Source organism: Oncorhynchus clarkii, unplaced genomic scaffold (genome assembly GCF_045791955.1).
Source record: "Oncorhynchus clarkii lewisi isolate Uvic-CL-2024 unplaced genomic scaffold, UVic_Ocla_1.0 unplaced_contig_3708_pilon_pilon, whole genome shotgun sequence".
Taxonomy (NCBI): Eukaryota; Metazoa; Chordata; class Actinopteri; order Salmoniformes; family Salmonidae; genus Oncorhynchus; species Oncorhynchus clarkii.
In genome coordinates, this window is record NW_027261032.1 from 77,938 (window position 1) to 102,320 (window position 24,383).

The 24,383-nt window shown below is 40.9% G+C and overlaps 1 protein-coding gene across 1 annotated transcript in view; it reads left to right on the plus strand.

Annotated features, from left to right (window-relative positions):
• Positions 1–23,565, plus strand: part of LOC139403863 (solute carrier family 12 member 1-like) — a 36,663-nt gene extending 13,098 nt beyond the window's left edge. The window contains exons 7-26 of the mRNA XM_071147029.1: positions 5,413–5,524; positions 5,782–5,909; positions 6,762–6,846; positions 6,934–7,097; positions 7,235–7,342; positions 7,638–7,761; positions 7,936–8,037; positions 8,397–8,552; positions 8,784–8,883; positions 9,089–9,200; positions 9,309–9,449; positions 11,825–11,931; positions 16,515–16,597; positions 18,925–19,050; positions 19,327–19,455; positions 20,572–20,683; positions 20,954–21,040; positions 21,556–21,691; positions 22,140–22,207; positions 22,572–23,565. Of these exons, the coding sequence (XP_071003130.1) occupies positions 5,413–5,524; positions 5,782–5,909; positions 6,762–6,846; positions 6,934–7,097; positions 7,235–7,342; positions 7,638–7,761; positions 7,936–8,037; positions 8,397–8,552; positions 8,784–8,883; positions 9,089–9,200; positions 9,309–9,449; positions 11,825–11,931; positions 16,515–16,597; positions 18,925–19,050; positions 19,327–19,455; positions 20,572–20,683; positions 20,954–21,040; positions 21,556–21,691; positions 22,140–22,207; positions 22,572–22,707 (2,316 nt within the window). The 3' untranslated portion in view covers positions 22,708–23,565. The remainder of the gene's footprint in view (positions 1–5,412; positions 5,525–5,781; positions 5,910–6,761; positions 6,847–6,933; positions 7,098–7,234; positions 7,343–7,637; positions 7,762–7,935; positions 8,038–8,396; positions 8,553–8,783; positions 8,884–9,088; positions 9,201–9,308; positions 9,450–11,824; positions 11,932–16,514; positions 16,598–18,924; positions 19,051–19,326; positions 19,456–20,571; positions 20,684–20,953; positions 21,041–21,555; positions 21,692–22,139; positions 22,208–22,571) is intronic.
• Positions 23,566–24,383: the final 818 nt, after the last annotated feature.

A 24,383-nucleotide genomic window follows, 5' to 3' on the forward strand; every position in this document is an offset into this window, starting at 1 on the left:
ACTACTCTACACTACTCTACACTACATTACATTATACTACTCTACACTACATTACATTATACTACTCTACACTACATTACATTATACTACTCTACACTACTCTACACTACATTACATTATACTACTCTACACTACATTACATTATACTACTCTACACTACATTATACTACTCTACACTACATTACATTATACTACTCTACACTACTCTACACTACATTACATTATACTACTCTACACTACTCTACACTACATTATACTACTCTACGCTACATTACATTATACTACTCTACACTACTCTACACTACATTACATTATACTACTCTACACTACATTACATTATACTACTCTACACTATATTACATTATACTACTCTACTCTACTCTACACTACATTATACTACTCTACGCTACATTACATTATACTACTCTACACTACTCTACACTACATTACATTATACTACTCTACACTACACTACATTACATTATACTACTCTACACTACGGTACATTACATTATACTACTCTACACTATATTACATTATACTACTCTACTCTACTCTACACTACATTATACTACTCTACGCTACATTACATTATACTACTCTACACTACTCTACACTACACTACATTATACTACTCTACACTACATTACATTATACTACTCTACACTACACTACATTATACTACTCTACACTACATTACATTATACTACTCTACACTACACTACATTATACTACTCTACACTACACTACATTATACTACTCTACACTACATTACATTATACTACTCTACACTACACTACATTACATTATACTACTCTACTCTACATTATAGTATACTACTCTACTCTACGCTACATTACAGTATACTACTCTACGCTACATTACACTACTCTACTCTACATTTCATTATACTACTCTACTCTACACTACATTACATTATACTACTCTACTCTACGCTACATGACATTATACTACTCTACGCTACATTACACTACTCTACTCTACGCTACATTACAGTATACTACTCTACGCTACATTACACTACTCTACTCTACATTTCATTATACTACTCTACATAACATTATACTCTACTCTACGTTACTCTACGATACATTATCTACATTACATTATACTACGCTACATTACATTATACTACTCTACGCTACTCTACGCTACGCTACATTACATTATACTACTCTACACTACACTACATTATACTACTCTACACTACTCTACACTACATTACATTATACTACTCTACACTACACTACATTATACTACTCTACACTACTCTACGCTACATTACATTATACTACTCTACACTACACTACATTATACTACTCTACACTACTCTACACTACATTACATTATACTACTCTACACTACACTACATTACATTATACTACTCTACACTACTCTACACTACATTACATTATACTACTCTACACTACACTACATTACATTATACTACTCTACACTACATTACATTATACTACTCTACACTACATTACATTATACTACTCTACACTACACTACATTATACTACTCTACACTACTCTACACTACATTACATTATACTACTCTACACTACATTCCATTACATTATACTACTCTACACTACCTAACACTACATTACATTATACTACTCTACACTACACTACATTACATTATACTACTCTACACTACATTACATTATACGACTCTACACTACATTACATTATACTACTCTACACTACATTACATTATACTACTCTACACTACACTACATTACATTATACTACTCTACACTACATTACATTATACGACTCTACACTACATTACATTATACTACTCTACACTACATTACATTATACTACTCTACACTACATTACATTATACTACTCTACACTACACTACATTACATTATACTACTCTACACTACTCTACACTACATTACATTATACTACTCTACACTACTCTACACTACATTACATTATACTACTCTACACTACATTACATTATACTACTCTACATTACATTATACTACTCTACACTACATTACATTATACTACTCTACATTACATTATACTACTCTACACTACACTACATTATACTACTCTAACTACGGTACATTACATTATACTACTCTACTCTACTCTACACTACATTATACTACTCTACACTACATTACATTATACTACTCTACACTACTCTACACTACATTACATTATACTACTCTACACTACTCTACACTACATTACATTATACTACTCTACACTACATTATACTACTCTACACTACATTACATTATACTACTCTACACTACTCTACACTACATTACATTATACTACTCTACACTACTCTACACTACATTACATTATACTACTCTACTCTACTCTACACTACATTATACTACTCTACGCTACATTACATTATACTACTCTACACTACTCTACACTACATTACATTACATTATACTACTCTACACTACGGTACATTACATTATACTACTCTACACTATATTACATTATACTACTCTACTCTACACTACATTATACTACTCTACGCTACATTACATTATACTACTCTACACTACTCTACACTACATTACATTATACTACTCTACTCTACTCTACACTACATTACATTATACTACTCTACACTACATTATACTACTCTACACTACATTACATTATACTACTCTACACTACACTACATTATACTACTCTACACTACATTACATTACATTATACTACTCTACACTACGCTACATTACATTATACTATTCTACATTACATTATACTACTCTACACTACATTACATTAAACTACTCTACACTACATTATACTACACTACACTACATTACATTATACTACTCTACGCTACATTACATTATACTACTCTACACTACATTATACTACTCTACACTACATTACATTATACTACTCTACGCTACATTACATTATACTACTCTACTCTACTCTACACTACATTACATTACACTACTCTACTCTACACTACATTACATTATACTACTCTACACTACACTACACTACATTACATTATACTACTCTACACTACATTACATTATACTACTCTACACTACATTACATTATACTACTCTACACTACTCTACACTACATTACACTACTCTACTCTACACTACATTACATTATACTACTCTACACTACTCTACACTACATTACATTATACTACTCTACACTACACTACATTACATTATACTACTCTACTCTACATTACATTATACTACTCTACACTACACTACACTACATTACATTATACTACTCTACACTACATTACATTATACTACTCTACACTACACTACACTACATTATACTACTCTACACTACATTACATTATACTACTCTACACTACATTACATTATACTACTCTACACTACTCTACTCTACACTACATTATACTACTCTACACTACACTACATTACATTGTACTACTCTACACTACACTACATTACATTATACTACTCTACACTACTCTACACTACATTACATTATACTACTCTACACTACATTACATTATACTACTCTACACTACATTACATTATACTACTCTACACTACATTACATTATACTACTCTACTCTACACTACATTATACTACTCTACACTACACTACATTACATTGTACTACTCTACACTACACTACATTACATTATACTACTCTACACTACACTACATTACATTGTACTACTCTACACTACACTACATTACATTATACTACTCTACACTACTCTACACTACATTACATTATACTACTCTACACTACATTACATTATACTACTCTACTCTACACTACATTATACTACTCTACACTACACTACATTACATTATACTACTCTACACTACACTACATTACATTGTACTACTCTACACTACACTACATTACATTATACTACTCTACACTACTCTACACTACATTACATTATACTACTCTACACTACATTACATTATACTACTCTACACTACATTACATTATACTACTCTACACTACACTACACTACATTACATTATACTACTCTACACTACATTACATTATACTACTCTACACTACATTACATTATACTACTCTACACTACTCTACACTACATTACACTACTCTACTCTACACTACATTACATTATACTACTCTACACTACTCTACACTACATTACATTATACTACTCTACACTACACTACATTACATTATACTACTCTACTCTACATTACATTATACTACTCTACACTACACTACACTACATTACATTATACTACTCTACACTACATTACATTATACTACTCTACACTACACTACACTACATTATACTACTCTACACTACATTACATTATACTACTCTACACTACATTACATTATACTACTCTACTCTACACTACATTATACTACTCTACACTACACTACATTACATTGTACTACTCTACACTACACTACATTACATTATACTACTCTACACTACTCTACACTACATTACATTATACTACTCTACACTACACTACATTATACTACTCTACACTACACTACATTATACTACTCTACACTACTCTACACTACATTACATTATACTACTCTACACTACATTACATTATACTACTCTACATTACATTACATTATACTACTCTACTCTACACTACACTACATTATACTACTCTACTCTACACTACATTACATTATACTACTCTACACTACTCTACACTACATTACATTATACTACTCTACTCTACATTACATTATACTACTCTACTCTACATTACATTATACTACTCTACTCTACTCTACACTACATTATACTACTCTACACTACATTACATTATACTACTCTACTCTACACTACATTACATTATACTACTCTACTCTACTCTACACTACATTATACTACTCTACACTACATTACATTACACTACTCTACACTACATTACATTATACTACTCTACACTACACTACATTACATTATACTACTCTACACTACACTACACTACATTATACTACTCTACACTACTCTACACTACATTACATTATACTACTCTACACTACACTACATTATACTACTCTACTCTACACTACACTACATTACATTATACTACTCTACACTACACTACATTACATTATACTACTCTACTCTACTCTACATTACATTATACTACTCTACACTACTCTACACTACATTATACTACTCTACACTACTCTACACTACATTACATTATACTACTCTACACTACATTACATTATACTACTCTACACTACACTACATTATACTACTCTCTCTATCAGTATGTGTTCAGTTCCTTATCACAGTCGGTTTCTCAGCTGTTGGAGAGGAATGGTGTGACCTTGTAACTGTCCTCTAGTTTCATATGAAAACTTTGTAACCCAGACTAACCTGTTGATCCTGTCTCTTCAGGCCCAGATCGGTTTGCTGATCATCCTCCTGGTAGCCATCGCCAACGTCTTCGTAGGAACTGGCATCCCAGCCTCCACCGACAAGAAGTCTAAAGGATTCTTTAACTATGACGGTAAGGCAACAGAGGTTTCCTTCGCATAGATAGAGGAATTCATCAAATACATAACCTTTATAATGCTCACATTTATAATCAAGCTATATTAGTTTCATGATGAGAGCCCTGAGTTTGTCCTGCTCAGGTCACATGGTCAGGAGGAGAACATGTCTTTTTCTATACTCTGTCAAATGACACACAGAGACAGCATCACCAGTATGACACAGAGACACTTTTCTCATCCACATCTATTCTCTTCTCTTTCTCCCCCACAGCCAAAATATTTATGGAGAACTTACCGCCGGACTTCCGAGATGGAGAGACGTTCTTCTCTGTGTTCGCCATCTTCTTCCCTGCTGCCACGGGTATCCTGGCTGGAGCTAACATCTCTGGAGACCTGAAGGTATGAAGGGCAAAAAATGACCCACTATGTTCCTCTGCCTGACCACACAGCAGATCTCAGTTCACTGTTAACATACGACTCCAGAGAGATGTGTTCTTGTAGTCATGTTTCTTAAAATTATATTATGACATTTCAGATTTAGATATGATTATTTTCACGAAGTAGTTTGTAGCTTTATAAGTAGCTTTATAAACTACTGTATATTTCTCTTTAGGGTAGCTTTATAAACTACTGTATATTTCTCTTTAGGGTAGCTTAATAAACTACTGTATATTTCTCTTTAGGGTAGCGTAATAAACTACTGTATATTTCTCTTTAGGGTAGCTTTACTGTAGCACAACCTCTTCCTGTGTGAAGTCATTGGTAGCTTAGAGAGAGAGAGAGAGAGAGAGAGGGAGAGATAGAGGGAGAGACAGAGAGAGAGAGACAGAGACAGAGACAGAGACAGAGACAGAGAGAGAGAGAGAGAGAGACAGAGAGATAGTGAGAGAGACAGAGAGATAGTGAGAGATGAACAGTGAAAAGAGAGGTAGAAGCACAATACCTGGACCACGAAACATCCAATAGAAGATAGGACATATCCACTCAGTGTTTATTGTCCCATGTCACTAACAGCCAGTGATGAGTGTGTAACGGATGTGAAATGGCTAGCTAGTTATCGGTGGTGGGCGCTAATAGCCTTTCAATCGGTGACGTCACTTGCTCTTAGACCTTGAAGTAGTGGTTCCACTCTTTATTGTGTCTGTGAACAGGCACCTTCACTTTAAACAGCAGAGAATGATGATCCCATAGACCCAAACCACTGTTTCCTCCAGCTATCACTTCTGCTGTTTATCTCTGGTTCTACTGCAGGATCCACAGGATGCTCTCCCTAAAGGAACCCTGCTGGCCATCCTCATCACTGGAGTCACATACCTGGGAGTTGCCCTCTGTGTCTGTAAGGATGCACGCGCGCACACACACACGAACGCACACACAAAACCCTCCCTAAATGTTGTGTCTGTTCTGTTTTCTGATTGATCAGCTGCCACGGTGGTGCGTGATGCAACAGGAAACATCAACGACACCATTGCCACAGGGATGGACATGTTCTGTAACGGTACCAACACTGCTGCCTGTGAGCAGGGATGGAACTTCTCCTCCTGTGATGTCAGCAGCTGCAAGTTTGGCTCCATGAACAACTTCCAGGTACAAGAACAACAACAACAATGTAACAACAATCAAACAACACAGTTACACATTCAGTACAACAACACAACAAAATAACCAGACACACACACACAGTCCAGTGACACTAAACAGTCCCTGTGTCTCCTCCTCCCCAGGTGATGACCATGGTGTCAGGGTTTGGTCCTCTCATCACAGCAGGAACCTTCTCTGCCACCCTCTCCTCTGCCCTCGCCTCCCTCGTCAGCGCACCCAAAGTCTTCCAGGTCAGTCACACTACTAATGTCTATCACCTGTCTCCTCATTCATCAGCTCTGAGGGTTCCAGGTACTACTACAAGGTCTATGATGAGTGAAACAGAGCCCCTCTCTTTTTCATGTTCCTTCTAGCCAGATGACAACAATTGTCAAACTATGTTACAATCAGCTAACTCCCACTCCTCCCTCCTCTACCTCTCTCTCTTCCTCCTCCCCCACCTCTTCATCCACCCTTCTCTTCCTGCTCCTCCTCACCTTCTCGCCCCCCTCTTCCTCTTCTTCCTCCTCTTCCTCCTCCTCTCAGGCTCTGTGTAAAGACAACATCTACACTGCACTGAAGTTCTTCGCCAAGGGACACGGCAAGAACAACGAGCCAATCAGAGGCTACGTTCTGACTTTCATCATCGCTGTCGCCTTCATAATCATCGGTGAGTGAGGTCACTACACACATTTAAGATAAACCACAGTCGCCAATTAGTTTAATATTGGTAATGTCACAAACAACTCAAATGAATCTCTGTTGTGTGTGTCTCTCTCTGTGTTTGTGTGTGTGTGTGTGTGTGTGTGTGTGTGTGTGTGTGTGTGTGTGTGTGTGTGTGTAGCCGATCTGAACGTCATTGCGCCCATCATCTCCAACTTCTTCCTGGCATCGTACGCCCTCATCAACTTCTCCTGCTTCCACGCTTCATACGCTAAGTCACCAGGTACTCTCTCTAACTCTCTCTCTCTCTAACTCTCTCTCTCTCTAACTCTCTCTCTCTCTCTCCCTCTCTCTCTCTCTTTAGCTCTCTCTAACTCTAACTCTCTCTCTCTCTAACTCTCTCTCTCTCTCTAACTCTCTCTCTCTCTCGCTCTCTCTCTCTCTCTCTCTAACTCTCTCTCTCTCTCTCTAACTCTATCTCTCTCTCTCTAACTCTCTCTCTCTCTCTCTCTCTAACTCTCTCCCTCTCTCTCTCTTTAACTCTCTCTCTCTCTTTTTAGCTCTCTCTCTCTTTAACTCTCTCTCTCTCTCTCTCTCTAACTTTCTAACTGTTGTCTCCTGTGATCTCTCCCCCCTGTGTAGGCTGGAGGCCAGCGTACAGGTACTACAACATGTGGTTGTCTCTGTTTGGAGCGGTGCTCTGCTGTGGTGTGATGTTTGTCATCAACTGGTGGGCTGCTCTCCTCACCTACGCAATCGAGATCTTCCTATATGTCTACGTCACTGTCAAGAAGCCAAGTGAGACACAGACATTGATTTGCATCAAGCTGACATTAGAATACATATGAACCAGTCACACACAAAGAACCAGTGTACATTACCACATGGGAAGCCTGGGCTGGCCAAAAGTAATACTATGATAAAGGAATGAGTACATAGGGATGACATAAGATGTACATAGCTACTACATATGACATACGTAGCATCTCTAAGTTCAGTGTTAACATCAGTGTGTTCTGTTGTCCTCAGATGTGAACTGGGGCTCGTCCACTCAGGCCGTGACGTTTGTCAGCGCGGTCAACAACGCTCTGTCACTGACCGGAGTAGAGGACCATGTTAAGAACTTCAGGTAAGAGCCAACAGAAGCCACTGGTATTACACCTCTTACTATGCTGTTGGATGGCGAGTGGAAGAAAACCTACTCTGTTCATGGTTAGAGGTGAAATTAAAAGAAGGGGACTGGTACAATACTGCTCTGCATTCTAACCTGAAAGTGTAGAATGTTAAGAAGACTAATGTGATTTAGATAACTGACTGTTATCCCCCCTCCTCAGACCTCAGTGTATGGTGCTGACAGGAGCACCTAAGAACAGACCGGCACTCCTGGACCTGGCTCATTGTTTCACTAAGAACTACGGACTCTGTCTCACATGTGAAGTCTTTGTGGTAAGAGGACAGACATTTGATTAAAGTCACCAAGTTCTTCATCCTTCAATTCCTCCTTCACACACAGCGCTATGAGATAATATAATATCCCCTCCTATCTCTCCCCAGGGCCCCAGAACAGAGACATTGACAGATGTGAACGCTGGAATGGAGAAGAACCAGATGTGGCTGAATAAGAAGAAGATAAAAGCCTTCTATGCTGCAGTGGCCTGTGACTCCTTCAGACAGGGAACTGAGAACCTCATGCAGGTACACCTCCACGTCTACTACCTGGACCTCTAATAGATACACATACTCTGTGGTAGTTATTGACTGCTGCAGGAACCTACACATGGATTCATCATTTATAATAGATACACACACACACACACTTTGATAGGAAGGCTTTCTATACTACTTTTATTATTGCCTCTTACATGAGTACAATGAATCAATTCATGGAGATATCAAGCCTAATGGTTCATCCTTAATAGTCTATTGACACATGTATATCAATCTAAGCAACATTATTAAGAAATCCCTATCAAAATCCGTCAGTTTAAGCTAGAGATGAGTTTCTGCATGGGCTGTATCTCAATCCACCGCAGGCCTGTCACCCTTCCACATCTGTGGTGGAAGGTGGCCGAGCTACAGCGGTGTTTGTCAGACCATGAGACATCCCCAAAATCGGTCTTCTCATGAAAAAGTCTGTAGGGTCCGAAGAGCCTACAAACTATGAAAAAGGGAGACTCTCACAAACACGATGGTGTTCTCAGTTTTGCTCTATGACTCCCACATGTGTTACGGGACTCGTCTGAAGGTAACCCATACAAATGGATAGAAGCATGGAGTTAAATATGTGTCCAAAAAATTAGAATATTTCTAATATCTCCTAGATATAGGACAGACAATTCAAAACCTTATTCCTTATGATTATTATTATTTATTTATTTTGCCATTTATAAATGTGTTATTCAATGCGTTTTTATGGGCTATAGTAGTAAACGCCAAATTCAATATTTTACCTGATCATGTTTAACTTCTACTTTGAGGTTAAAACTGTTTTCTATATAATATGACTATTCAACTGTTACCATGACAACAACATGTCATGGTTCAAAGTTAACTAGACTAGAGGACGGGTTAGGTTGGTTTTCTAACATTTTGGGATGAAAGTTACTTCATTTTCACATGTAAGCCTCAACAGGCTATGCTAGCTGAGATGAGTGCTAAAGCATAAGAAACAAGAGCAGCGTAGCATGGTAGCAGCAGCGTAGCAGAGCTGAGCAGCGTAGCAGCAGCAGCAGCAGCGTAGCAGCAGCAGCGTAGCAGGGCAGCAGCGTAGCAGCGTAGTCCAGTCTTGACTAGTTTTACACAGCATTTCTACCTCCCTTCAGTCCAGCCTAGCTCAGCCCAGACAGAACTGGTGTCTAAGTTAATGAGGTAGGAAGAGGAGAAGATAGAGTTATGGTCCATTTATGGTTGTCTTTATCACATTGGAATGGAGATAAGACTGTGTAGCGTGGTGTGGGTGGTCAAGAGGAGTGCTAGCTTTAAAGAGAAGCCAGATTAAACAGAACTATAGTCTATCAGTGATTAACACAATGGTGAATGAGATCCTGCAGACAAATACAGTGCCTTCAGAAAATATTCAGACCCCTTGACTATTTCTATATTTTGTTAAGTTACAGCCTTATTCTAAAATGGATTAAATTATTTTTCCCCCTCGTCAATCTAGACACAATACCCCATAATGACAAAGCAAAACAGGTTTTTAGAAATGTTTGCTAATTTATTTAAAATAAACTGAAATATTACATTTGGATAAGTAAATGTAATATTTACTCAGTACTTTGTTGAAGCACCTTTGGCAGCGATTACAGCATCGAGTCTTCTTGGGTATGACGCTACAAGCTTGGCACATCTGTATTAGGGGAGTTTCTCCCATTCTTCTATGCAGATCCTCTCAAACTCTGTCAGGTTGGATGGGGAGCGTTGCTGCACAGCTATTTTCACATCTCTCCAGAGATGTTCAATTGGGTTCAAGTCCGGGCTCTGGCTGGGCCACTCAAGGACATTCAGAGACTTGTCTCGAAGCCATTCCTGCATTGTTTTGGCTGTGTGCTTAGGGTCTTTTTCCTATTGGAAGGTGAACCTTCACCACAGTCTGAGGTCCTGAGGGCTCTGGAGCATTATTTATTTAATCCATTTTAGAATAAGGCTGTAATGTAACAAAATGTGGAAAAAGTTGAGGGTTCGGAATAATTTCCGAAGGCAGTGTACCTCTTCAGAGATCAGGGAGGTTAATTAATCAGGCTGTGAAAGAACTTTATAGTATTGTTTACTAGGCTATTCTCAACTTCTGTGTTTTGGAATGTACTTTTCATTAATAAAATACTATTTTTGCTGGAAAGTCTTGCGGTCTTGGAGTCAAATACTTCCAAACGCGACCTTGATTTAAGTTGACCAGCATGCAGGGTTGGTGAAGTTTGCACTTTGGAGATGATTCCATTGGTTTTATTGTACCAGGCAGGAAAACTAGAAGTCTTTTCCGTGTTTTTGTCCCAGGTCTGCTTGAATGCAGGTAGTGTAAGTCTTTCAAGATCAGCCTGTGTGTTATAACCTGTTGTCATTCTCTGTCCTAGGCATCAGGTCTGGGTCGTCTGAAACCCAACATTCTGATGATGGGCTTCAAGAAGGACTGGAGGACAGCAGACACAGCCGGCGTACAGAGCTATGTAGGAGTACTGCAGTAAGTCACACTCATACACTGAGTGGAACACCTGCTCTTTCCATGACAGACTGACCAGCTGATTCCAGGTGAAAGCTATGATCTCTTATTGATGTCACCTTTTAAATCCACTTCAATCAGTGACGATGAAGAGGAGGAGACGGGTTAATGAAGGATTTTTAAGCATTGAGACAATTGAGACATGGATTGTATATGTGTGGCATTCAGAGGGAGAATGGGTGAGAACGTGCTTTTACATGCCTTTAAACAGAGTATGGTGGTAGGTGCCAGCTGCACTGGTTTGTGTCAAGAACTGCAATGCTGCTGGGTTTTTACAGTTTTTTTCGATTGCTAAACGACAGTGGGAACAACTGGAGTCACATGTGCAAAACTCTAACTACAGTCTGCACTACCAACAGTCACCTGAGCTAAACAGTTCACATCACCTGCAAAACTCATTCCAAGCAACACAACTCTTAACACATGGCTCAAAACACGCTCAGTGCAGCCAAACACTATGCACAACCCTCACTGAGATAACACACACTGTCACTCAGAACACACTGAGAGTAAAAACACTAGCATCAAACACCAATACAGAAAATACAAACTTTTCATCTTTACAGTTTGAACAATTTCAGTGACTTCATACAAAGTAATATTTTCTTCAAAGAAAAGAGTGACATTCTTTCACATGATTTATTAAATTTTTTAGAACATAACAATTCTTTAAGGTAAATGAAAATTAGCAGTTTGCTTCAATAGTCTGTAGTAATTTACGGAATTACAGTAATGAGAAAAAAAAGGTAGAAACTAAAAGTACATACTGTAATTCGAACAAATAATTGAGGGGCTAATCCTGCCTCTCTCTAGCATCAGGCCACAGGTTTTCTTCAACATCACATCTAATGTTTTCTCTTGCCATGCACCTCGGGAAGAACCTTCTGGAGTGCCTTATCCATCCCTGGCAGTCCTCTGGACTCGTGTCCTCACATCCGGCACGCATGGCTTCCAAAAGAGACATTTGGTCACGTGGGTGGTGACCAAACACTTTCCACCTCCAGGCAGAGAAAAACTCCTCTATTGGGTTGAGGAAGGGTGAATATGCAGGCAGGTACAAAACCATAAATCTGTGATGTGCTGCAAACCAATCTGTGACAGCTGCAGAGTGGTGAAAAGCAACGTTATCGCAAACTATGACAAAAACTTGGGGGTTTCTTACTGGCTCCCCCTGTTCTGCTGGCACTAGCTGAGCATAGAGCTGTTCTAGGAAAGCTATAAGCCTTTCTGTGTTGTATGGGCCAATGAGTGGTGTGTTGAGAAGCAAACCATCATTGGCCATTGCAGCACACATGGTGATATTTCCCCCCCTTTGGCCTGGAACCTCCACAGTGGCCCTTTGACCTATAACATTCCTTCCTCTGCGCCGTGTTTTGGCAAGGTTAAATCCAGCTTCATCGATAAATACAAATGAATGTGGTCTTTCCAGTGCTTCCACCTCCATTACTCTCTGAAAAACAGTAAGTGCACAGTTTTACTGTAGAAATGCTAGTGTTTTTTTTTACTGTAAATATTTTGTATAGCTGTGTACGTAACCTCAGACGTCTTACCTGGACATATTGGTATCTTTGCTCTTTTACCCGTTCACTGTTTCTCTCGAACGGTACAGTGTATAACTGTTTCATTGTAACTTGGTGTTTCTTTAGGACTCGAGCAATAGTTGTTGTGCTGACAGAATTAACATTTTCAAATATATCATTATCAGCCAGCACTCTATCTTGAATCTCCCGCAGTTTTATCGCATTGTTGACAACAACCATGTCAACAATAGCATTTTCCTGCGCATCTGAAAATATTTTTCCTCTTCCCCCTGTTGGGGGCAGCCTATGGGTCCTGTTGTAAAATAATATATTTTACAGTCAAACTTACTGTAATATATATCTGTGTACATATTCTATAATTGCAATACAAAATAGATTCCTGTAATGTTTTCATTTACTGTAAGGATGTACAGTGCCTTGCGAAAGTATTCGGCCCCCTTGAACTTTGCGACCTTTTGCCACATTTCAGGCTTCAAACATAAAGATATAAAACTGTATTTTTTTGTGAAGAATCAACAACAAGTGGGACACAATCATGAAGTGGAACGACATTTATTGGATATTTCAAACTTTTTTAACAAATCAAAAACTGAAAAGTTGGGCGTGCAAAATTATTCAGCCCCCTTAAGTTAATACTTTGTAGCGCCACCTTTTGCTGCGATTACAGCTGTAAGTCGCTTGGGGTATGTCTCTATCAGTTTTGCACATCGAGAGACTGACATTTTTTCCCATTCCTCCTTGCAAAACAGCTCGAGCTCAGTGAGGTTGGATGGAGAGCATTTGTGAACAGCAGTTTTCAGTTCTTTCCACAGATTCTCGATTGGATTCAGGTCTGGACTTTGACTTGGCCATTCTAACACCTGGATATGTTATTTTTGAACCATTCCATTGTAGATTTTGCTTTATGTTTTGGATCATTGTCTTGTTGGAAGACAAATCTCCATCCCAGTCTCAGGTCTTTTGCAGACTCCATCAGGTTTTCTTCCAGAATGGTCCTGTATTTGGCTCCATCCATCTTCCCATCAATTTTAACCATCTTCCCTGTCCCTGCTGAAGAAAAGCAGGCCCAAACCATGATGCTGCCACCACCATGTTTGACAGTGGGGATGGTGTGTTCAGGGTGATGTGCTGTGTTGCTTTTACGCCAAACATGACGTTTTGCATTGTTGCCAAAAAGTTCAATTTTGGTTACATCTGACCAGAGCACCTTCTTCCACATGTTTGGTGTGTCTCCCAGGTGGCTTGTGGCAAACTTTAAACAACACTTTTTATGGATATCTTTAAGAAATGGCTTTCTTCTTGCCACTCTTCCATAAAGGCCAGATTTGTGCAATATACGACTGATTGTTGTCCTATGGACAGAGTCTCCCACCTCAGCTGTAGATCTCTGCAGTTCATCCAGAGTGATCATGGGCCTCTTGGCTGCATCTCTGATCAGTCTTCTCCTTGTATGAGCTGAAAGTTTAGAGGGACGGCCAGGTCTTGGTAGATTTGCAGTGGTCTGATACTCCTTCCATTTCAATATTATCGCTTGCACAGTGCTCCTTGGGATGTTTAAAGCTTGGGAAATCTTTTTGTATCCAAATCCGGCTTTAAACTTCTTCACAACAGTATCTCGGACCTGCCTGGTGTGTTCCTTGTTCTTCATGATGCTCTCTGCGCTTTTAACGGACCTCTGAGACTATCACAGTGCAGGTGCATTTATACGGAGACTTGATTACACACAGGTGGATTGTATTTATCATCATTAGTCATTTAGGTCAACATTGGATCATTCAGAGATCCTCACTGAACTTCTGGAGAGAGTTTGCTGCACTGAAAGTAAAGGGGCTGAATAATTTTGCACGCCCAATTTTTCAGTTTTTGATTTGTTAAAAAAGTTTGAAATATCCAATAAATGTCGTTCCACTTCATGATTGTGTCCCACTTATTGTTGATTCTTCACAAAAAAATACAGTTTTATATCTTTATGTTTGAAGCCTGAAATGTGGCAAAAGGTCGCAAAGTTCAAGGGGGCCGAATACTTTCGCAAGGCACTGTAACTCTCACCTGTTTGCATGATGGAACATTCGCATTACAGATGCCACTGTGGATCTTTGCAGATTGGGTTGCACCCTCAACCCTGCCTCTCTCAATGAGAGACCATGGTTCACGACATGGTCTATAAGTGTAGCCCTTATTTCATCTGAAATAACAGCTCTTTGTCTTCTTTGTCTTCCTCCACGCATCCGCCCTCTCCCTGCAACCCTTCTCCCTCCACAAACCCATTTTCCTTGTTTCATTTCCAAAATGAGTCTTTCTGAGCTCTACCTATATATACTGTAATATGTGTGTGTGTTCACTAACAAGTCTAAAACAAGACACCTGCTTAGCCTTTCAGCTGAAATTGCAATCAGCAGTGTTTGAAAGGCACAAGGCTGAAATCTATTCCGTTTTGAATGTGTGGTTCACAGTTTTGACAGCAGTGTGTTAGCATTTGAACAAAGTGCTGTAAATCCACAGTGTTGTGCAGGTTGTGGTTAAAGTCATGGGATAAGTGTGTAGAGTTTTGAAAACTGTGTTCAAGCAATGAAAAACGAACTAGTGTTTGGTCCACATGAACTGCTGCTGTGCCGACTGTAGTTAGAGTTTTGCACATGTGACTCCAGTTGTGTCCACTGTCGTTTAGCAATCGAAAAAAACTGTAACACTCAACAGTTTCCCATGTGTATCAAGAATGGTCCACCACCCTAAGGACATCCAGCCAACTTGACACAACTGTGGGAAGCATTGGAGTCGACATGGGCCAGTATCCATGTGGAACGCTTTCGACACCTTGCAGAGTCCATGCCCCGATGAATTGAGGCTGTTCTGAGGGCAAAGTGGGGAGGGGGGTGCAACTCAATCTTAGGAAGGTGTTCCTAATGTTTGGTATACTCATTGTACACACACACAAAATAAGCAAGATAAGTGCTAACTGTGTGTTATTAAAGTGTATGTTCTGTGCCGGGTGTGTGTTTTTAGCGATGCATTTGACTTTGAGTACGGAACCGTGGTACTAAGGATGAACCAGGGACTGGACATCTCACACATCATAAAGGCTCAGGGTGAGTACACACACACGCATGCATGCACACACACACACACACACACACACACACACACACACACACACACACACACACACACACACACACACACACACACACACACACACAAATGTATAAAACAGAAGCAGTCAGAATACTCCAGCCTCGGGGCCTGTGATGTAAATAGAGCTGTTGTATAGATATAGTACTGGTTAAAGTACACCCACTTTGTCAGAAAAACAAGTCATCTCCTCATGGTTTGTTGTGTGGCTGTTTCCATATAACAACCCCAATCATACAATGACTATTGATAACATTGACAACATTGATCGAGTTGATAAGGAGAGCTCTTTGGTCCATAGATCAGAGGCAGTAGATGAAGGTCACATCTAATCAGCTCCTAGCAATAACATCTACTGAATAAACTGTTACCAACAGAGCCACTGCAGGGCTATGGGCCCTAGTCAGAAGTAGTGCACTATATAGGCAATAGAGTGCAATTTGAGACACTCCCCAGGAGTCATAGATGCACTAATCTAGTAGTTACTCCTGTCCTGGAGAGATACAGGGTTTGCTGGCTTTAGTTCCAGCCCAGCACTAACACACCTTATTCAACCACTCCAGGGCTCGAGAATTAGTAGATTAGTTGATGGATGTGTTAGTGCAGGGTTAGAACAAACATGTGGGCTACCAAGTGGCGCAGCGGTCTAAGGCACTGCATCTCAGTGCTTGAGGCGTCATTACAGACACCCGGGATCAAATCCAGGCTGTATCACAACCGGCCGTGATTGGGATTCCATTAGTGCGGCGCACAATTGGCCCAGCATTATCCGGGTTTTGCCGGTGTAGGCCATCATTATAAATAAGAATTTGTTCTTAACTGACTTGCCTAGTTAAATAAAGGTTAAATTAATTCTAATTATATGATATATATTTTTGAAACTCTGTGGTGGTCCCCCAGGAGAGGTTTGAGACACAGTGGTCTAATGTGATGGGTTGTATTCACTAGCGACAACCCAGGAGAGGTTTGAGACACAGTGCTCTAATGTGATGGGTCGTATTCACTAGGGACATCCCAGGAGAGGTTTGAGACACAGTGGTCTAATGTGATGGGTCGTATTCACTAGCGACAACCCAGGAGAGGTTTGAGACACAGTGGTCTAATGTGATGGGTCATATTCACTAGGGACAACCCAGGAGAGGTTTGAGACACAGTGGTCTAATGTGATGGGTCGTATTCACTAGCGACAACCCAGGAGAGGTTTGAGACACAGTGGTCTAATGTGATGGGTCATATTCACTAGGGACAACCCAGGAGAGGTTTGAGACACAGTGGTCTAATGTGATTGGTCGTATTCACTAGGGACAACCCAGGAGAGGTTTGAGACACAGTGGTCTAATGTGATTGGTCGTATTCACTAGGGACAACCCAGGAGAGGTTTGAGACACAGTGGTCTAATGTGATGGGTCGTATTCACTAGCGACAACCCAGGAGAGGTTTGAGACACAGTGGTCTAATGTGATGGGTCGTATTCACTAGGGACATCCCAGGAGAGGTTTGAGACACAGTGGTCTAATGTGATTGGTCGTATTCACTAGGGACAACCCAGGAGAGGTTTGAGACACAGTGGTCTAATGTGATGGGTTGTATTCACTAGGGACATCCCAGGAGAGGTTTGAGACACAGTGGTCTAATGTGATGGGTCGTATTCACTAGCGACAACCCAGGAGAGGTTTGAGACACAGTGGTCTAATGTGATGGGTCGTATTCACTAGGGACAACCCAGGAGAGGTTTGAGACACAGTGGTCTAACGTGATGGGTCGTATTCACTAGCGACAACCCAGGAGAGGTTTGAGAAACAGTGCTCTAATGTGATGGGTCGTATTCACTAGGGACATCCCAGGAGAGGTTTGAGACACAGTGGTCTAATGTGATGGGTCGTATTCACTAGGGACAACCCAGGAGAGGTTTGAGACACAGTGGTCTAATGTGATTGGTCATATTCACTAGGGACAACCCAGGAGAGGTTTGAGACACAGTGGTCTAATGTGATTGGTCGTATTCACTAGCGACAACCCAGGAGAGGTTTGAGACACAGTGGTCTAATGTGATGGGTTGTATTCACTAGGGACAACCCAGGAGAGGTTTGAGACACAGTGGTCTAATGTGATGGGTTGTATTCACTAGGGACAACCCAGGGGAAATGGACTGAAACAGGGAGGGACGAGCTAAACTTCATTTTGGTTTTCCATCGCAAAACGTTTTGCTATGGCTACGATGTACACTAATGATGTAATGATGAGTAGAACCCTGTTGTAACGTGTCTCTCTACCGCCCCCCCAGAGGAGATGGAGAGAGAAGCCCAGGAGCAGAAGGATCTGGAGAAAGAAGAGCTGGCTGAGGAGAATAAGGGGAAATCCATCTTCAGGAAGTCACGGAACTTATCTACACAAGGCCTCACTTCCAGAGGTACCAGATCACTCACTCACTCACTCACTCACTCACTCACTCACTCACTCACACACACACACACAACCCCCCCCCCCCCCCAACCAACCAACCTTGGGGAAAAAGAGAGGGGAAGAGATCAGAGATAGGGAGAGAGAGAAACAGACAGAGAGAGATAGAGAGAGGCACAGAGAGAGATGAATGATCATAGGAACTGAGCATACTTGGTCGTAAATGCCTATTACTGTATTATTAAACACATTACTAATGTGTTCTCTTTTCTTTTCTCTCCCCCAGCATCAGTGACGACCCCCCAGTCTCCCCAGGTAGTGGTAGTGAATGAAAGGCTGGTGTCCAACAGCACTCAGTTCCAGAGGAAACAGGGCAAAGGAACCATCGATGTCTGGTGGATGTTTGATGACGGAGGTAGGCGACCTCTCTTTACACATCACACAACGGTGACACATTATAGACACCAGCATGTCTATATCACTCTCTTCATTATAGACCACAGCATGTCTATATCACTCTCTTCATTATAGACCACAGCATGTCTATATCACTCTCCAACATTATAGGCCACAGCATGTCTATATCACTCTATTCATTATAGACCACAGCATGTCTATATCACTCTTCATTATAGACCACAGCATGTCTATATCACTATTCATTATAGACCACAGCATGTCTATGTCACTCTCTTCACTATAGACCACAGCATGTCTATATCACTCTCTTCATTATAGACCACAGCATGTCTATGTCACTCTCTTCATTATAGACCACAGCATGTCTATATCACTCTCTTCATTATAGACCACAGCATGTCTATATCACTCTCTTCATTATAGACCACAGCATGTCTATAAGTATCTCTTCATTATAGACCACAGCATGTCTATATCATACTCTTCACTATAGACCACAGCATGGCTATATCCCTCTCTTCATTATAGACCACAGCATGTCTATAAGTCTCTCTTCATTATAGACCACAGCATGTCTATATCACTCTCTTCATTATAGACCACAGCATATCTATATCACTCTCCAACATTATAGACCACAGCATGTCAATATCACCCTCTTCATTATAGACCACAGCATGTCTATATCACTCTCTTCATTGTAGACCACAGCATGTCTATATCACTCTCTTCATTATAGACCACAACATCTTCACATAATAGGCTTATAGATTGAAATAGCTACCTACCTTCCTCTCTCACGCTCTCTCTTTCTCTGCCTGTATCTCTGTCTGTGTATCTGTGTATCTCTCTCTCACTTTGTCTGTCTGTCTCTAGCTCTCTCACTGTCTCTCTCACTCTCTCTCTCTCTCACACACACACTCACTGTCTCTCTCTCGCTCATTGTCTCTCTCTCTCACTGTCTCTCTCTCTCTGTCTGTGTATCTCTCTCGCACTTTGTCTGTCTGTCTCTAGCTCTCTCACTGTCTCTCTCTCTCACACACACACACTCTGTCTCTCTCACTCATGGTCTCTCTCTCTCACTGTCTCTCTCTCTCTGTCTGTGTGTCAGGTCTAACCCTACTGCTGCCCTACATCCTGACAACCCGTAAGAAGTTCAAGGACTGTAAGATGAGGATCTTCATCGCTGGCCAGCCGGGACGTGTCGAGCAGGACAGGCATGAGTACGTATAATCAATTTCAATCATTTATGAATAGAGGAAGATAATACAGTCTAATCATCAACAACCACTAGCCTGGTCCCAGATCTGTTTGTACTTGTCACTAATCCATTTCTGCCATGGTCATTCCACACATTACAATTCCATAAGGAGTTGGCAAGAGAGCAGAAACAGACTGGCTAAACAAGCACATCTTTGGAAATAAGACCTGTTATATCGCAGCTCATAGCAGTGGTGATCAGTGTGTGCCTCTGTGTGTGTCTGTGTTTATAGGATGAAGTCTCTGCTGGAGAAGTTCAGGATCAAATATGCAGACATCCACGTCATCGACGACATCACCCAAAACCCCAACTCTAACAGGTAATATAAACACACACACACACACACACACACACACACACACACACACACACACACACACACACACACACACACACACACACACACACACACACACACACAACCTTGGGGAGATGTGACTGCTCACACACACACACTGTCGCTCACATGCTGTGGTGGGAGAGATTCCAGACATTCTGTACTGTAGCCGTGAGGTCACTCTCAGCTGACCAACCACACGTCAGGGATGTGATCAGCAGTCAGCCGAAAGCAACACCAGTCAGGAAATGGATAAAGGCTCTATTATAGTGAGATAGTTAATGACTATATAAAACAGACGCAGAACTTTGTCTCATTCAGTATTTACACAAGAAAAGACAACTCAGCTTCAAACTGCTCCATCTCTGGTGTCAGAGTAGTCGATTTCATTCTGTGCCAAGATGAATGATAACATGCACAGGTAAAATATAAAGTCATAGGATCAGTGATTAATACCTGATTAACCCAGCTAACTGCTGTCTGTGTTCGTCCCCCAGCTGGAAGATGTTTGAGGACATGATTGAGCCGTTCCGTCTTCACGAGGGGTCAAAGAGCACCACTCTGGCCGAGGCTCTGAGGAAAGACAACCCCTGGAAGATCTCTGACGCTGAGCTGGACACCTTCGAGGAAAAGGTGGAGTCTAGAGACAGACCAGTGACTGCTCACCATAGAGACTTGTAGAGCCAGAGCACTGCACAGTGCTCACCACAGAGACCAATAACCTCTACTGATTAACAACCACATACTGTGCTCATTGCAGTACAACATGAATGAACATGCTCAACCAGTGCTTGAGTTGGGCAGCTCACCGGGGCTGAGTACCAGCACCTCAAATGTTCCATTGCTTGAGCTCCTTTTCCTCTTATAGAATATTAGCTCCAAAGTATTGTGGAACTCCTGCACCTAAATATAAACTCTATCTTCTTGTAGTAGAATGTAATGTATTAATCTGGACAATAGAATCCAACAGTCCCATGATGCAGTAGCAACAGAAGTAGACAGCTGTGTTTTCACTGAAGCCTTATATGGTTGTCATACCAACCATGTGGCCCACCACCACTTTGTGTCCTCTCTCCTCCAGACCAACCTACAGGTCAGGCTGAATGAACTACTGCAGGAGAACTCCCGAGCTGCCAACCTCATCATAGTGTAAGTACAATATACTGTAGAGTTTTTCCTGATCAGGTCACCATGTGTTCAGGAAAGACTCTAGGCCCTAATTATAAGAGACACCAACAAGAGCCATATCATCATCTATCAATCTCTCTGTAAAAAAGACGTAAATATGATAGTCCAATGCGTCACAAAACTATGAAGCTAACTGAGGTATATAACAATAATAACAACAATAATAATCATTTGGTTGGTGCTTATATCTGTCCTGTTTCAACTATGTATTAGACGCATGTGTGAAATCCCCCTGAGACACCCACGGCCATATAGTGGTGACCCTGCTGCTAATAGCCAACTGTTTAGATAACTTAGGTTTAATACTGTACTTCCCTCTTTGCAGGAGTATGCCCATCGCCCGTCTAGGCTCAGTCTCTGACCACCTCTACATGGCCTGGTTGGACATCCTCACCAAGAACCTCCCTCCCACCATGTTGATCAGAGGCAACCACAAGAGCGTCCTCACCTTCTACTCATAGACCGACCCTCTCAGCAGTCACTAGATAGCCACAAGGGACAACCAAGGCACTTTCATCAATATCCAGGAGTTAGTTGCTATCAGTTTAAATGAAAAGGTGATGGTTAGAGATAAGGTTATGGGAAAGGTTAAAGGTTAGAAAGTGAGGCTCTTCCGTCTTGTCTAGCATGACCAAATAGTGATGACACAACACAGACATATGGACTCAGGGATATATGGGCACAAGGACCGGACACTGCCTGGGATGGGTCAATTACACTGCCTGGGATGGGTCAATTACACTGCCAGTGCCTATGCTGCCCCCCGTTGGAATTGTACATGTGGTGCATAATTAGGGGTCCAAACCCTGAATCGGGCCGGAAAACTCGTATTATTATATATATTAGTCATGTAACAGATGCTCTTATCCAGAGCAACTTACAGTTAGTGTTCTTGTTAAGGATATTATTATTCTGACATATTATTATTATTATTCCAATTTTAAGAGAGCTATAGTGCTTAAATAGTTCGACCTACAGAGACCAAACTTGGAGGGATGGTGTAAATTGGTGACCCAATACATCTGGTAAATCTTTGGTATTTGACACAGAGTGGGACTGGGATGTTAGATAACAGACTGGTCCCAGGCTAGTTGGAGCCCCCTGCTGGCTATGCATCTCAATACGGTATACTTTTTCCTTAAATGTACACTTGTCCACTACCCACATAGTGGTCCTCTGTAGCACAGTTGGTAGAGCATGGTGCTTGCAATGCCAGGATAGTGGGTTCGATATCTGGGACCATTCATATGTAAAACATTTTTGGCACGCATGACAGTAAGTTTCTTTAGATATAAGTGTCTGATAAATGGCATAAATTATATTATGAGATTAGTCTAAGAGCAAAAGATTGAGTCAAGACCAGAACCTGTAGTTCATACATACAGACTCCTCCATAGTTCTCAACCCTGAGGCCGGCATGGGCTAGTCCCTTCGTCTTGTACCTAGGTATGTACATGCCAACCCATGACGGCCCAGGTTCAAATCCCACCACTGCTGCTTTCAGATAGACATCCCTAAACACTGAGTTGGTGTTGTGGCTACATTTGATGACTTAAATAAGGGCAAAATATTTGAGGAAGTGTCAAAAGGCTTGGGCCCAGGTCATTGCTGCTTGCAGCTAGCCTATATGTATAATTCTTCTTTTGGGGGAACAACAGATGATACACACTGTACACAAAACATTAAGAACACCTGCTCTTTCCATGACATAGACTGACCAGGTGAAAGCTATGATCCCTTATTGATGTCACTTGTTAAATCCACTTCAATCAGTATAGATGAACGGGAGGAGACAGGTTAAAGAAGGATTTTTAAGCCTTGTGACAATTGAGACATGTATTGTGTATGAGTGCCATTCAGAGAGGGTGAATGGCCAAGACAAAATATTTAAGTGCCTTTGAACGGGGTATGGTAGTAGGTGTCAGGTGCACCAGTTTGTGTCAAGAACTGTAATGCTGTTGGGTTTTTCACACTCAACAGTTTCCCATGTGTATCAAGAAAGGTCCACCACCCAAAGGACATCCAGCCAACTTGACACAACTGTGGAAAACATTGGAGTCAACATGGGCCAGCATTCCTGTGGAATGCTAATTGAGGCTGTTCTGCGAGCAACTCAAGGTGTCCTTAATGTTTTGTA